The 17,868-nt window shown below is 46.0% G+C and overlaps 1 protein-coding gene across 1 annotated transcript in view; it reads left to right on the forward strand.

Moving 5' to 3' along the window:
• The window catches only part of ppfia2 (PTPRF interacting protein alpha 2), a 98,373-nt gene that overhangs the window by 35,739 nt on the left and 44,766 nt on the right, over nucleotides 1–17,868 (forward strand). The window contains exon 4 of the mRNA XM_067254102.1: nucleotides 477–495. Coding sequence (XP_067110203.1) covers nucleotides 477–495 — 19 coding nt within the window. The remainder of the gene's footprint in view (nucleotides 1–476; nucleotides 496–17,868) is intronic.

The following is a 17,868-nucleotide window of genomic DNA, read 5'->3' on the forward strand; positions in this document are numbered from 1 at the left end:
GAGAGAGAGAGAGAGAGAGAGAGAGAGAGAGAGAGAGAGAGAGAGAGAGGAGAGAGAGAGAGAGAGAGTGAGAGAGAGAGAGAGAGAGAGAGAGAGAGAGAGAGGAGAGAGAGAGAGAGAGAGAGAGAGAGAGAGAGAGAGAGAGAGAGAGAGAGAGAGAGAGAGAGAGAGAGAGAGAGAGAGAGAGAGAGAGAGAGAGAGAGAGAGAGAGAGAGAGAGAGAGAGAGAGAGAGAGAGAAGAGAGAGAGAGGAGAGAGAGAGAGAGAGAGAGACAGTCAGTGCTGGACCGCCCCTGGCAGGCCAATGCAACAGCAAGAGAACCATCCTTGTAATTAAAAAGAATGAGATAACTGGAATGAGTATACGGCTGATTCCCCCATTCAAATGAGCATGGAGGCAAAAGGAGTCAGCCTAAAAGTTGCAGCAAGCTTGGAGACAGCACCCCTTCACTCACGCCTGCGATTCTCTCTTGACAGCCGAGGAGCATCTCCCCCGGCCCCTAACTTAAAAGAGGAGAGGAGAGAGGATGAGTGAGATGGCTCTCACTACACCCCCTCAGAGCCCACACTTTCATCCAGGGTGAATCGCCTGTCAACTCGTCTCTTGGCACAGGACAGTGGGGATACTTTTGGCCTCCGGGGCGTGTCGGCCCTGCCTTTAAGCAGCTGCCTCCTGGACACTGAATAATCAGATCCATAGCTCTGCCTGTCCTGGCTCGGATCCCCGGCCTCCGCTTGATCAAAGCAATTAAAGACGGGTGTTGTCCTCGCTCGCTCGCGGCCGACAGCCTGCGCAGAGCTCACAGACGGGAACCGTCCGGGAGAGGACGGATGGTCCGACACGACACAACGCCTCGTTAAAAGTGCAACTTTTCATTTTGCCTCCCCGCACGTAAATCCACATTGGAGCAAATGGAGGCGGCGTTGAACTTTGTGTGCCATAGTGAGGGAGGCTGGGTTGGCAACAGCGTCTCATAGTCATTTATATTCACACACACACACACACACACACACACACACACACACACACACACACACACACACACAAGACACACAAGACACACACACAAGACACAAGACTAGACAAATAAGCAGAAGAAGCTTTAAATTACAGTCTGGGGAGTAGCCATCCTCTGGCTGTGAAACAGCATGAATCTAAACTGAACAATTGTGTTTTGTTTCATTTCATTCTATACTCTGCAATCCCCTCATCTGTCATGAGTCTCAACATTCTCCAACTCCCCAGGTTATTCAACATGCAAAACCGTCAGTTGTGGGCATGGATGGCCTGTGAAATCGTCCCTGTACAGAAGGGGGGTGCAGTTTGAGGCTGTACTTGGCTGTGTTATGTTTGGGTGCCTCACCTTGGCCTTGGTCTGCCTCTCACACTGGCCACCATGTCAGGGGCCTGGCAGGAGGAGGAGAGCGGGGGCCCTGGCTCCTCTCAGACACGCCAGGCTCCCACAGTGCTCTGAGAAACACCCCTCCTCACACAGACCAGACAGGGCCACTGCATAACGTTTTGGTTTGGGATAATTCACTTCCCGATATTTTTGAAGTTGAGCTGAATTCTCTTTTTTTCTCCTCCAGAATGCAGTGGAGGTGATAACAGCTTTGGCCGCGTTAGATTTATTGTTGCTGTCAGTACTCACTGTCTGTTGGATGTTCAGGACATTTCCAAGTTGCTCTAATCCCCTATCCACCATGTGACTACGGAGTAGGGTCAAGACCCTGTGTAGGTTTGCACAAATGGATGAGGACAGGTCCATTGTTCCGAGGGATCAAGCCACGATGCAGGGCCAGTGTTAGCCCAGAATACCATCCGAGCGTGCCAGATGGTCACGTGGGGTTTGTTGTGACAGCTCCGAGCACCCCTTGCGGGTGGGGAACCATCATTCCTCTGAGTTGGCGGTGTTCTGGATCACACACATGCACACACATGTGCACTCGTGTACGCACACAGTACACACATCTGCAAACATACGCACACACAGTACACACACACACAGACATGACACGCACAGTACACCCATCTGCAAACATACGCACACACAGTACACACACACACACACAGACATGACACACACAGTACCCACATGCGTACACACACACACAGCTGCCAGCATGCTTATGTCATGTGTGTGTGTGTGTGTGTGTCCAGAACACAAAGGTAGGCTTATGCAGATACAGTAGCGTTCCGACCCTGGACTAATGATGCACAGGACAGATATTGGGAATGAGGCTCTTGACCTTTTTATTTGTTGCATGGGAATACTACGATTATTCACCCTCCTCCCGCCCCTCTCACTCACCCCTCCTCTCCCTCCACCCACCCCATGTCCATCTTGGATCTATCTCCCTGGTTCAGGTCGGCTGAGGCCCGTGTGTGTCTGAAGCGTTTGGCCTATTTTCATGGTCTTTTTTTTTTTTTTTTTTGTTAATCAGCTCTCGTGCATTTAAAATCTGGGCAGGGCAGATGGGGAATGTTTGACCCACTTTGATGGATTCCACACCGATTAAAAGGATGAGTGAGCTTTCGAAAGCAAGGAGGCCTGTGCGTGGCGTGGTGTGTGTGTGTGTGTGCGCGTGCGTGCGTGTCTGATGTCATATCACAGTTCTGGCTAGCTTCACACTGGAGGGTGCCTTTGTTGATGTGTATATTGAGACAGTGGCTTAAGTCGTTGTTTAATGTTGAAGTGCAACGTGTATTCCTCTGTGTGATCTCAGTACTGCCTAACTGCCGTTGGGCCCTTACTGTTTTACTGTTCAAACAGTAAAGTCATGTTCTTATTGGTGCTTTCGTACCAAAATTGGCACATTAGTCTGGATAAGAGCGTCTGCTAAATGACTAAATATAGTCTACTTGTTATGATGGGAATTAAAAGAGAATTCCTTAAAAGAAGAATATAAAGGGAATGATGAGCACTGTGTTTAGAGTTCAATGGATTGACTTTTTAAGTTCTCCTAGTGTGCAACCCAGAGTTCAGGAACAACCATAAAACCTGTCTGGCTATGCACGTCTCAATGGACAACTTTACAAATGACTCTCCTTATTAAAAAAGCAGACAGATATTGGCTATGTGACTTATTTATGAAGGGGTCCAATTGATTGTGTGGTTATGTGTGTGCGTGGTTGTGGTGAAGGGGGGGGGGGGGTTGTGTGTGTGGGAGGGAGTGGTTATATTGTGTGAATACCATAGAAGAAGAATTGGAGTCATTACTGTCAGGGCCATTATAGGTGTACTGGTCACAGGAGAAGCATACAGGCTTGGCCATTAATATGATGCCCTTGTCAGCAATTATAGCACTGTCACATCTGATGAAATACATTGCATTACACTGTGCCCTGGTGGCCAAGTATTTAGTGAGTTATTTGAACACTCAACTCAAGTATTTAGATCATACCGGGTGTTGTCTTGGTCACATCTATTTATTCACCTGGACAGTTCAGACCGATGAATCCTTGTCCTTTACCTTCAGACAAGGAGGTCCTTCTTCATGTCCACAGAGCCACTCACTCTGCAGCACGCTTGTCCCTGCCCCTCCCTAGAGAGAGACAGAGAGAGACAGAGAGAGACAGAGAGAGACACAGAGAGACACAGAGAGACAGAGAGAGACAGAGAGAGACAGAGAGAGACAGAGAGAGACACAGAGAGACAGAGAGAGACAGAGAGAGACAGAGAGAGACAGAGAGAGACAGAGACAGAGAGAGACAAAGAGACACAGAGAGAGAGACAGAGAGAGAGACAGAGAGAGAGACAGAGAGAGAGACAGAGAGAGTGACACAGAGAGACAGAGAGAGAGAGACAGAGAGAGAGAGACAGAGAGAGAGACAGAGAGAGAGAGACAGAGAGAGAGAGACAGAGAGAGAGAGACAGAGAGAGAGCGACAGAGAGAGAGCGACAGAGAGAGAGAGACAGAGAGAGAGACAGAGAGAGAGACAGAGAGAGACAGAGAGAGACAGAGAGAGAGCTAATGCAGTCAGCACAGTGTGATGGAGCTGCCGCCTATGTATCAGGCAGATCAGCGAGAGAGGAGAGGTATTCTGCATTGGTATTCTGAAGGTGTTGTGGTGAGCTGTCTGGCCCTTCCCCCCCCCCCCCCCCCCCCCCCCCCCCGTTCCTTTTACAGTGTCTCTGGAGGGAAACCTGCTCAGCCATGCCTCTGAGTCAGGCTCATCTGGACTCTATAGAAACCAGTAATACACACTGTCCTCCACTGTTTCTCTTTCGACTATGTCCTTGTCCTCCTCTCACTGTGTTTTCATTGAGGCCTGTCACCATCCTTTGGGTTTGTTTATCTCTCCATATTTCAATCCTTGCCTCTCTTTCACACGCACACGCGTGCTTACACACACACACACACACTCACATTCATTTTATCTCTCATTATCCATCTCCAATTCTCTCTCTCTTTCTCTATCTTTGTCGCTGTCTCTGGTGCTGAAACAGGAACTCACGTCTCATAAAGCACTCCACAGGCTTTTAATTTCATGGCTCACACTTCAAATGGGAGTGTGGTGGGCAGGAACCCAGACACACCCATACGTGTGTGTGTGTGTGTCTATGTGTCTGTGTCGTGAGAGGGCCGGTGGTTAGTTTGTCGCTTCAGATGTGTGAAATCGAGGCTCCCACCACACCACTACCTAGCAGCTTGGAACAAACAGGAGACTCTTACTTGATCAGCCTGTGGTCTGCATCATATTCTCTTAACTCAGCCCTCACACTCCTCCACTTCTTCTCGTGTAAGATTACCGAATCTTATGCAAACCCCCCCCCCCCCCACACACACACTCCAGGCCTCACTCTGGTCTCTGGTGCTGCGCAGTTGTGCGCCGCTATCGCACCCTGGCAGTCTTTCACACGGCGCTTGATATCTGTGGCCTTTGTGAATAATGGAGAGGGTAGTAAAATGGTGCCATGTTCAATTAAGCCAGCTTTGGCTGGCACCTCATTTACTGCCTGGGCTCGCTCGTCCAGGGAGGGGCGGGGGCGGGCAAGAGGCAGAGACACCAGATCCATCCTCCTTTATTTGTCTATTAAACCCAGCAACTCTGCACAGGAATGAGCCGGTAAAACACCCGAGCAAAGGAACAGCTGCTATCTATTCACACTCCCTCCGACTTCATCTTGTTCGGGTCAGCTGATCAGGCAGGGAAGCCTAAAGTTAGTTTTTGCTGCGTTCCCAGAATACAAACACTGTTGAGATTTAATCCACGGAATTTTATCAACAGAATGGTAACTCATTTTAATTTAGCAAACTCAAATAAGAGCTAAGTACTAGACGCCTCCAGGGGTGTATCGGTGTGGGTAATACCTTGTGTTAACGTCCCAAGCAGAACCAGATAAGAGACCTTATACTTGACCAGGAAGGTAAAGGTCATTGCAGACTTCTCGCGCTGCATGACTGGTTAGCTAGACCTGCAAAACCATCTGCATTCAGCTACATAATTTTGTTAGAAGCTGTCTAACCCACTATAGATCTTGTATGTAACATATCCAATTTGCATTGGAATTCATCAAACTTGTGTCTCAGTTGCCCACATCAACTTGGTATGCAATGTAAGGTTCGGTTGTAAAGTTTAGTCCGTCTGTTGTGTAAAACAAAGGAGCTGTAAACTATACGAGGCACAAGAGACGACACCGGCACGCACAATCAACAAATCTGTCTTTATTTGAGAGAACGTATTCACGTGTTCTTACCTCGCATAACAACCAAATTTATAACTGCAATCAATTGGTACATTGTAAAATCTCAAACGGTAGATGCTGTGAGCGGCATGCTGGGAGTAGCCTCTGGATCCCCTGACAACCAATAGAACGACGCCCCGGAAATCAATAAAACGCCTCGCCGGTGCAGCTAGAGCACAGTGACATCTGTTTCTCCTGCACATAGCCGCAGACATCTCCCGCTGAGAGGATACAGCACAGCTCTGATATGGCACCCACAGTGTCCCCATTCACACTGTTTACTGGGGAACAACAATATGTTTAGTTTAAGCTTTGTTTGTTTGGATCAGGTAAACACTGGTTATCTTCTTCTCCTTCTAACTTTACCCCCTGTCGTTCCTGGTATTGGCAGAGAATTCAAAAGTACATTTTGGATCATTTTCTCCATTTTGGCTTTTTAGATTCTTTCCCTCCAGGTGGGCTGTACAGTCAGTGATGCTCTGGGTGTTTTTTTAATGATGAGTCTAAATGGCGCTGCTGAGTGTGTGTGTGTGTGTGTGTGTGTGGGGGGGGGGGGGGGTAGGGATTGACAGGGCCAGCTTACCAGAGGCATAACCAATTTCTTTCTCTGAAAGAAAGAGCGATTTGAACTGGATTTACTTCATACCGAGTCATACTTGCAGGACACACAGAGCTACTCAAACTATTTTTCAGGTTGTCCTTCTACATGTGTATTTGCCAAAGCTTCAGTTATTATGGAGGTGTATGTAAGGAGAAATGCCACGGGTAGAGCCTCGTCTCGAGAGTGCCCATCAACCTGACATGCTGACTGGTGAAGCATCCCTGGATGGTTTTGCATGGTGAATACCTGTTGTAGTCAATGATCTGTCTGTAAGCTGAAGGAGTCATTATACTGTACCCCCAGGGTTGTCGACATATCAGGCAGAAGACTTGTGCAGGCTTTGGCAGAAGTATTAAACTGTCACAGACAGTTCTGGAGCTCGAGACTGATATTGGTTGTCACCCCTTCGCAAATCAGTTGCGAGAAAAATACATTTTCCTCCCGTCTTCTTCCTGCTGCCATACTTGGGCCGGTAATGATGGAGGCTGGTGGCACCAGTGCCCTCACTGCCAACCTATCGCTGAACAGTCCACACAATGTCGACGGGCACAAGGGATGTACCTGGCAGAGAAAAGAAGCCCCCCCGCACATTATCTCAGGAAGCCAGGTCTGTTATGAACAGAACGAATGGTAACCCCTAATGCCCCACAGGAGAGGAGAAGACCAAAGTGGTACACTCTCTTCTTAAAAAGCCTTGTTGTAGTCAGGACATGATCCAGTTACTGAGCCCTGGTGGTCTGCAGGCCCCGGTCTTGAGACAGGAAGTTCTGACAGAATGTTCTGACAGAATTTTCAGACAGTGTTCAGAGTTCTGGGTTGAGGCAAAATGTGTTCAAGAATGGAAAACACATGTTTAAATAATGCCTCCAAACTATTACCTTCCTTTTCTAATTGCGTAACACCTGGTTTTAGACTCCTCTACTTCTTTGCCTTGTCATCCGTTATTATCCCTCCCATACACTAGAAGGATGAAGCCTCCCTTCCTATGCAGATCCTCTGCTAAGTTATACGGGTCTCCACTGGTGTGGAGAATCTCCTCTCCCCATAAGAGGCTTGACGCGGACACAGAGCAGAGCTGTGACTGGTGTTCGAGCCCTGTGACCTGCACTAATGTGAGCTGACAGACAGCCGGCCTGCCAAGGCTCTCACTGGGCCCTGTGGCCATCACTCTCTATTCTACAGCCACTCAGAGGAGGGAGGAGGTGGGGCAACCACCTGATACAGCAGGGTTGTGATGAGCTACAAAGCCCCTCGATGGCATGCCCGCGTTGCTGTGGTGATCGTGACAGCGGCATCTCTGGCACCTCTGAGCCCTGTCTGTTAGCATGGACTGTGCCACGCCCATGAGAGAGAGAGAGCGAGAGATAGAGAATAGCATGCTTACAACATCATCTTAAGTTGTCTGTATGCATGTCTGAGACAAAACCTGGGCCTATGACATTGGCTTGTCAGGTTTGTCAAAGGTTTTGTAGGTTACCTTTTATCAGACACATCAATGCTTGGTTGATATTTGGATCCTCCGGAAGGAAAATAATCTTCATAAATTTGAGGCCAGTTTGGCCCATGGGCTTGGATATATTTGTAGCTACATCATCGCACAGATTTCCCACAGCACCAAAACAACACATGCAGATAAACAATTTATAAAATCCTTCGGCCAGAAATTATTACAACCGGGATTTGTCTGAAACAAAGTTCATTATGCACAAAGCCAAGGGACTGCCAGGGTCTGTGTAAAAGCTAACACTCATGCTACCAAATACACTAGCACCAGTGGCGTATTAACTTTGTATATTATTTATGTGTGGAATGGATGGGGGGAAAATAAATAAACATTGGTTCATTTTTTTTTCTGACATGATGCCCGACAGTTTGCTTTTTGAGGACAGTTCTTAAAGAGCAACTTGTCTGTTAAAGGCAAACACAGTTTCCGGTATCAGAATGTCAGCTAACTGCAATATTTGATCCCGTGGCATTGTACCGTGCAAGTAAAACACAGAGTAGAAAACATTCTTATATTTACCCTCCCTTTCAGCTTTTCACAATTGAAACAGTATCATGTATTTACATTTAACCCATCTTTGCATAGTACCTTTTAGATAACTGTCAGTTTACTCTTTTACTACAAATTCCCCTTTATCAGGGCATGACTTGACGTGAAACTAAATGTAATGTTTCATTGTGGGATTTCATAGTTGTGCTTGTGTTGAATAGCCTCATGACCCTTCTTTGAAACTGTAATAGCCTGCTCTTCCAGGAAGACTGGAGGTGTAGACAGGACAAAGCTGTTCTTTATGAAAGGGGAAACTGGTTGGTGTGCCTTCTGAGCAATACAATTCTTTCAGTCACTAAAAAGTGACCTCAGATTGTGTTCTCTTGTTTTTCGGTCTGAAGTACGGATGGCTAGGATGCATAGAACACACACTGTAGACACATAGAATATATAGAACACACACTGTAGACACATAGAATACATAGAACACACACTGTAGACACATATAATACGTAGAACACACACTGTAGACACATAGAATACATAGAACACACACTGTAGACACACAGAATACATAGAATTACTACATGCTCTTATGGTTCTTGCATTTTGCACTTATTAGGTTTTTCACAATGTATGCTTCATGTTTTGGCTACCCGCAATGTTTGGGGCTATCTCGTTGTTATGATCATTGACCTATGCACTTTTGTAAAGCTCTCTCTTGGAAGTCGCTTTAGATAAAAGCGTCTGCTAAATGAATACATGTACATATAATACATAGAACACACACTCTAGACACATAGAATACATATCATACATAGACCACATAAGTAGAATACGTTGACATATTACGGTTCAGGAGGACAGGCGTTGAGAGTCTCTTACACAGCCAACGGGAATGTTTAAATGGTTTTCTGAATCTTGACCTTGAACCCTGCCTTCCACAGGATTTCCTGTTCTCTTTCCTGTTCTTCCTGTGTGGGTATTCTCCTTCACTACATGTAATATTCAGCTAGTTAGTGCTGACTAATAGGGGATATGACCCAGACAGACAGACATGCGAAGGTCTGTCTGTCTGAAGCTTCATGTCTTATTCATGTCAGTGTTTACACAAGTGCTCTCATGAAAATGTGCAGTTGCTGTCTGTTGCACCAGCACATAAATACATAAATAAGCACATAAATCAACAGCCATATCACAAAACACCTCAGCATCGAACAGCAGGGGTTTTTCTTGCATTTGCCTATCCATCATCTAGGGTGTGTGTGCGTGTGTGTATTTGTGTGTCTCTCTGCGTACACACATAGGGCCTGGCTCTCCAGTTTGTCGAGGGAATAGATATTGGATTCCTCCTTCATCTTCTCGCGTTGTGGCTTGTCTGTGGAGCGGTCTTCTCCGTACTCCTGAAAGAGCTAGATCTTACATCGCACTGGCTCACTGGTGCCTTGTGATACCTTAGACAGCCCATGGCTATCCAGCTAACTGGCTAATAACCTTGCTCTGGACCACGTGTAACCCAGGCATCAATGCACCAGAGATACATTGCAATGCTCTAATGCTCTTATGTCATCCTTCAAACACGCTTCATTAGAACAAACGTGTGCCTGATGTGTTTGTGCTCCAGTCTCGTCTCATCGCTTGATCATTTCTCTCCCTTGTTCCCCTCCCCTCCTCTTCATGCATCCATCTGTTGCATGTGTTCTCCCAACCCCCGGTGTTTCAGGGCGCTGTAATGTATGTCGGGGGGGGGGTTCCCTTCTAGGATAGCCATGGCTGACTCGCGTCATCTTTCTTCTTCATCTTCCCATGAACAAACCCTTTGCAAGAACACTGCGAAAGACAGAGAGCTAATTCTGTGAACAAAAGCAGTCGTTTTCATTTACATTTAGTCATTTAGCGGACGCTCTTATCCAGAGAGACTTACAGTAAGTAGAGGGACATTCTCCCCGAAGCAAGTAGGGTGAAGTGCCTTTCCCAAGGACACAATGTCATTTTGCACGGCCGGGAATCAAACCGGCAACCTTCTAATTAATAGCCCGTTTCCCTAACCGCTCAGCCATCTGACCCCAGTATGGTGATGGCTTTTACCACCATCATCAAACGGGTTTAAGAGGATGAGAAGCCAAAACCTTCGTTTTTCAGAGGGAAATGTTTAGGGAATCTTGTCTTCAGCCCTCTACCTTCATCCCCCACCCCTGACTACACCCCCACCCTTCCCTCCCTCCAGGAATCTCCATAACAACAAGGCTCCTCATTATGCGCCTGCTTCTCATGATGCTCTCCTATGAGCCCTTGACGGCCTGACAATGATTAAAGCCTCTAATTCCTTTATTTGATTTTCTACAAGATTATTTAGCTAGGATCAGCTGGGAGCAGCATAGCTGTGGTCCCCGGCCTGTCTGCAGATCCTCCGAGCCTGGCTGGGCATCTCTGGGAAGCTCTGTGTGTAGGTCGTGCCCTACCAGCCCAACCTCACTCTTTGTCCCCAAACACAGCCCTCACTGATCTCTGAACACTTGAACTTGAGGAAGGGGGTGGCTACCATGGGTGTGTGGTGTTAGTAAACAGTCCAAGTGCTACAATTCTGTGAGTGGGGATTTGGTTGGCTGTCTGAAAGCACTTCATGAGCTGTAGTTAATGAGGACAGATTGAATTTCAGCCAGGGAGAGTGAGGGCCTTGTCACTGACATCTGACGCTATCAGTGTGTCTTATCTTGTTATTAGCTTGCTTACCGAACCTGTTGAGTGTACTATAATGGCTCGCTTATCGAGGGAATTATGCAGCCTATTCCTCGCCTGATGAGATTCCACAGTTTTGTGGCGGTTGCAATTATTTTATGCTCGTGTAATGCCGATTTTATGCTTGGCATACGCGTTGTTACAGCGACTGCACACCTCACCTTCCATTCTTTTAACAAACCCTCGGCCGTGAATATCAATGTGCGTCTGCCATCTTATCTTTTGTCACATGTTCATTCTCATTAAAAACTCATCAGAGGAAAGGGTGATGGCAGTTACCAGATTCTGTTTGTACGTGGCAAAACATTTTTTTCCAGGAGAAACAAACGCACATGCACCCGCACTCCCAGCTAAGCTGTCTCTAGCTTTGCTGGACCATCTCTCTCTTCCAGCACTGTGCTCATGGTGTTACTGGAAGTCATGGATTATACCTTGCTTAGCCTAATGCTGGGCATCATCCTCTGTATCTTGGAACAGCATCACCGACCAGTAGGCTGCTATCATCTGTCTGCAGGATCGGATCGTTTATATCCATGACTTTTCTCCAAGAGAATCTCAGGAGGTCAACTGTGACTGATGTGTTGTCATGAGAACAAGATCCGTATTTAACTCCCCTTCGTGCCCCTTTCATTTTTCACCAGCTTTTTATTTCATATAGAACAAGATACCATAAATATTGTACAAATAGATATAAGGCATATCATATCTATATTTTTTCATGTATTATTTTCTGACTTTATGACTTTGTCATCATGTTTAATCCCTGTCATAATGTGTGTTTGCCTATATGTCTCTGGTCTCTGCATGGGACCAGTCTGCCAGTGTTCAGTGAGGAGAGCTGGTGGAGGCCTGCGGGGGCCCTGCTCCAGAATGACAGCTCCTAAAGACAGTCAGACAGATCTGATCACGTCCCCTCCCTGCCCCTGCCTCTGTTGTTGCAGTGTGACTGAGGGCCCTGGAGGGGGAGGAGGGAGTGGGCGTGGACGGCTGACCTCTACACGGGATTACACTAAACCTACGTGTAGTATTCTTTGATTTGTATACTGTGTTTTAGAAGCCGTTGGGTGACTAAGGATGGTCAAGCACACAGCCGCGCGTGCTTCAACCTGATGATCACATGCCTGTATGGTCAAATCTGTTGTAAAGTATAATTGTGGTTCTGTCGTGCTTTTCATGCTAATATACGCATCACTCCTTAAGTCTTGTTTGAGATTCTGTTAGATTTATGGGAGTGTACAGACTAAAATGTGTCCACTTTCACCCCCAAAGGCACACTTGATATGTTCTTTCTATCACATATGTTTGCTCTTGAATTATTCATTCATGCAACAGAAAAATGAGCACTCCTGTCCTAGTAGACACATGCTCGCTCTCACATGCCCACACACATGACATAGGCAGGCCTATATGTCTCTTTGGATAAAAGCGTCTGCTAATGAATACACACACACACACACACACACACACACACACACACACACACACACACACACACACACACATAGAAACACCAGAACACCCTAGTGTTAGAGAAACTCCTCTAGCCAGCACACCACAAAGTCAATTTGATGAATCCCCTTTAGAAATTAGTGAGACCTGTATATATTGGATCTATATATTCATATCTAATTACGCTTGCCTTGCTCCTCCGCGCGTCCCCCCGCTACCCCCCTTCATACGCCCTGCGTCCATATAGTCCAGCCAGGATCTGTGGACTACACATGAATGGAGTCTAGTGCAGAGAGATGGACTGATGCATTAATCTGATGTTAATCTCTCATGTGGAGAGACCGAATGCCCTGTGTGTGACAAGATGTGTAATGGCCACAGCGGTGACCAGCGGCTCTGCTTTTCTTCATTTCCTTGTAGATTCTTCCCCAAGGGCCCCCCCCACCCTCCCCCCCGGCCCTGCCCCCTTGCACACCCTAACAGTAGCCGACAGACAGGAAATGACATGGCACTATCTCCCCCGTCAATCATCGTTGGGTGTCTTTGGTCGACGTGAGCTGGCCTGCCTCTCGTCCAAGTGCTCTAGTCTATGTTGGAAGTTTTTTTTTACGTTGTTTTTTATTCTGGTTTATCAGTCCACTGACTGGCTACTCAGATGTAGGCCTCTTTTTTATTAGAATTGCTATTCTGTATGTTGTATTGTAGCGTGGCGATTACTGTATATCACTCTATCCCTTCTTTTTCTCTCCAAGCTTGTCTATCGCTTCTCACTGTTGACTTGTCAACGACAAACCACAATCACCCGCCTTTGCTGATCAGACGCTCAATGAAAAGTCAATGCCTCAAAGTCAAGTGCTTTGGCTGTCAAGGCTTCCCAAGCTGCACTTGAATGATGGGGCAGATGATATTGTGTGTGGGTGTGTCTCTGTGGGTGTGTCTCCCTCTCTCTGCTCTCATCCAAAATCGGTTGGGTGATTAATATACAGTAGCAAAGACCTTGTTAATCACTCTCCCTGAAATGATTATATTCCAAGAGCCATGGGGCTGTACGCCTCGCTGTGCATGAAGACACCAATCTGATAGCATGCTTACCTGCTTCCTCCCTACAAGCACACTGTTGATATCTGCCCATATATTTCTTCATCTTCTTTGCCTCCCGCACGACTGCCTTTACATTTCAGTGTTTATTGAGAACGTAAATCGTGTGTAGTAACGTTTAGAGAAATACTTCCAGCTTATCTGGAGACAGTTGTGAGAAAGTAGTGGGCTATCGTGGGTTTAGTGTTTCAGTGTGTGGCTGGTCTGACCACTGGCTAAACCTCGAGTCTGGTGGATCTATCCGTCAGCTGTGCAGCACTGAAGTCTCTCCCTCATGTCTTTGATGTCTGCTCTGGGTTTGGCTTCCTCATCTCTCTTCTGTTGGTTAGATAAGACACCCACACACACGTGCACACACACACACATACACACAGCAGCCCGATAAAGCTGTGTGGTCTCTGAGGCCCCAGCTATCGTCTGGGGAGTAACCAGCCAGCGAGTCCCCCTGCTGTGACTGTGTACACTCTCTCAAAGTCACCCACAGCACTCCAGCGACAGTGGCGGGCGACGCAGACAGACGCAAATAAACAATGCTCTGGAGTCCACCAATGACACACCGTGCCCCGCGCCCACCCCGGGCGACATCAGAGCCTTCACACTGTCCTTGGTGTGATGACTTCATTCCCCGACACTGGCGCTGTCACGGAAACATGCAGATGAGACGAGACAGAACGGATCGATGTCTTCATGTCCGCTCCATGCTGAGACACCAGATATCGATTTGAAATGGAGACAGGCTGCCAGAGCGTACACAGCAGCAATTTTAAGCCACTACATCAAGAGGCAAAAGTTATGCTATCAGACTTTCTGTCTGTTTCTGTATACGCTACTCATATAGGATGCAGGTTCTATACAGAATGCAGCGTTAATGGATCACTGTCAGTTGAGACTAAACGGGGGGGCCATACAGTGTCTGCAAGGCCATGTGGAGGGGGGGGGGGGGGGAGCAATCTGAGAGGCCTGCAATCTGTCACTGAACACGCAGCTAATTGCAGGAGGCAGGGGTGCCGGTCTGATGAATGGACTTGCCAGTGGTTCAAACAATAGGTGAGAGTCTTACCAAAGTGGCTGACATGAACCCCACTCGAAACCACAGTGTACATGAGAGCCTTGCTAGCAATGCTGCAGCATCCTGGCATGACCATGTGAGCACGGTGTAAACGAAGGATCACAAAGTAGCAGTGCGGCTGTTATTTAGCTGAGGTCAACACTGCAGGACTTGAATAGTTTGGTTCAAGGCCCATTTGTATGCAGCTTTTCTGAATGTCGTCCATGGAATTATCACGACTATAGGAAAGCCTCTATGTGACTCATCCCTCACTCATTACGTATTGCAAAAAAAAGAGCCAAGTGGAGGCTTGAAAAGAATTGAAACAGAATTGAATTTGAATTAATAAATTGGATTTCCATAATGCACTGTGTGAGTCATCATGTGTGTTTAGCCACTTCCTCACTCAAACAGGCTGTTGGTATACCCCTCAGGCTATTTCTTCAAACACTTTCTATGAAACCTTGTGTTTTAAACTGGAGAAGTTGCACTTGTCACGCAGATTGTCTAGTATAGAATTGATGCAGTGTTCAGTGGAAAGAGTTCTTCTTTGACCTTGACTATCTCATTAAAAAGATGTTTAAAATGAATGGACTTTGGTTTGAGAAAATAAATTGGGATACTGGATGGTGATTTTTGTCCATCATGAAGCTGTTAAATTAGCAAGAGATTAACTCTGTCTTTTATCTGCTAGATTCGTGAAAGGAATGTCACTCCTCTGTTCATCCATAAAACCATCTATAGAGTACACGCTGCCTTCCTGTCCAGACTTCCAATAGCACTACAACAGGTCAACAACAATAAACAACAGGAAGGCGATAGAGATCAGGACATATCTGTAGGCCTCCAATGTAACTATCTACTGTAAAACAACACAACTGTATAAAGAACAGAATAGGATTTTTCTTTGTTGGGTACTGAACAGACAAAACAAACAAACAGGAAATAATGACATTTTTGACAATATATGATTATAAAGACATCATTTGGCAGCTTATGAAATGACTATTCTATTCCAAATGTCATCACTATTTCCTAATTATACACTGCAGATTGTAGACGATGGTCCTAAGGCCCTCTTAGTAAACTGACAGACATTGGGTTGATGCATGACATTTCTCCACAGAGATGACCCCCCCACTTCTCCCCCCCCCCCACACACACACGCGCGCACCCACACGCACCCGCCCCTGTCTCCTCAGAGCAAGCCTCGAGGCTGAGGTTGACCTCTACCATCCTGTTTGAGGGGTGAAGGAACACTGACACAAGCCCTGCTACCACTAAACCCTCTGCACTACAGCTTTCATGTTTTACAGAATTAGCTTAGATGGACAAAAGCATTTCAATTGACAGATGTGATACCCCAATAATTAACATCTGTGTTTGGGTCCAGATCCAATCGCTTCTTCGTGGGGGTCAAACGTGATCAGTTTTGACTCACTATTGATTCTGTGGCTCTTATTATCCCAACCCACTCAATACTAACCTTTTGTGAAGCACCAACAGCATATACACACTCACACATATACACACACCTAAACACACACACCATGTGAAAGCCAAGGGAAGTGATCAATGCAATGTGTTCTCGGCATGAATTTCATTGGGTGCCAAGTATTGTGCTGGTCCCTTTTGGAGGAATTGTCACGTTACAAAAGTTGGGTTTGATCTTGCAGTGAAGAGGCAAACTCAAGACTTTCCCAGTAAAAAATGGGTTTAAAAAAAAAAAAACATTCCCTGGGCGTGGGTGGTTATCCCTTTCCTCCATTATCCCCTTTCTTCATCTGACCTTGCTGACTGGTTTGTCAACCTTCTCATGCTGCAAGATCCGTCATTGACTCATGTCATGTTTTCTGAGCATGATTACAGCATCAATTCATATGTGTTGGCTGTTGTAGATTCAGAATAAACCAACTACATTTACAAGTACATTTACAGTACTGCACATGATACACCCTCAGTGTTGTTGTTCTAAATCTAGCCTGTGAGCCAAGCTCCAACTCCCAGAAGTGAAGGCTGAATATGGGTGGGCTCAACTCAGTCAGAGATTTTTAGACGGGGGTTATTCAGATGTAAAATGCATTATTCAAACAGAATGTGTCCCCTAGGCTGACACGTCTTATTTCAATATCTGGGAAAAATTATGTTTGTGTGTGTGTTGCTTTACTCTGTCAAAGACGAATAACGTCTTAACATTTTCTTTGTTTTCAAATCAAATGATTGCTTTCCTCTCACACATACTGTTATTAAGGCATATTTAAAGTACAAGTACTGACCTTCTTAATGTTGACTGAAGATTTATTGTAGTTTTGGAAATGTGGAATGTGACTTATTTTTTACGTGGGTGGCTTATAAAGAAGCCTGTCTCCATGGGAACAAACATATGTGATGCTTGAAGTTAAATAATTAGTTTGGCAGCGCAAAATGGATGCACATCTTTAGCACTGCAGGAACATAAGCGTTTGTGTGGTAGTGCTTGATGCAGTGTTACTGGAGAATCAGCAGATTTTGTATTCTGAAAGACAATTTTGTTAATGTTTACCTCCTGCAAGGTGTCATTTTAAATCTTGATGCATCGCCCTCTTGCCTTTGTGTCCACACATTCAGCATCACATTCTGTTGAATTCTATTGAAAAGAAAGGTGAAATTGCAACAAAAAAGAGAGAAATGATTCCGCACATTGAATTTAGCTCTCCACCAGGGAATCGGGTCTACCTGAAACCAGTCTTTTTTCATAGCTGCTATTTCAGACCAAGTGCTCTCAGAGACAAAGGATGAGCGCATCATGCAGGATCCCTAGTCACAACTACTGAAACACGTCTATTTCACCCTTCTGGGGAGTCAGCATTACATTTACATTTAGTCATTTTTTACAGCATTACAGCACTGAGCCTCCAGCAAGATCCCCACCAACACAGACTGTCCGTAAGAGGTTTCATCTGTTTTGCTTTCTGCACCAGAGGACCAACAGTATCAATACATAGGGGGTGGAGGAAGAAGAGGTCACATGGTTTTCTATGGTAACAAGACGCTCGGTACTACAAGAATGCTGGTTTCCAAGGTGATGATGTTGCTGCTAGGGAGCAGAATGTAGGTTGGAGCAGTATAGGAGAGATCACCTTGAGCCTCACCAGTATGTTGAGAGATTGTACAACAGATTAATTATAAGAGATACTGCAAACCTGTCAGCCAGACGTTTGTAGTAATTATTGACTTTCTTTGAAACTACTGTAGAATTCTCCTCCTATATA

Source organism: Osmerus mordax, chromosome 17, assembly GCF_038355195.1.
Source record: "Osmerus mordax isolate fOsmMor3 chromosome 17, fOsmMor3.pri, whole genome shotgun sequence".
Lineage (NCBI taxonomy): Eukaryota > Metazoa > Chordata > Actinopteri > Osmeriformes > Osmeridae > Osmerus > Osmerus mordax.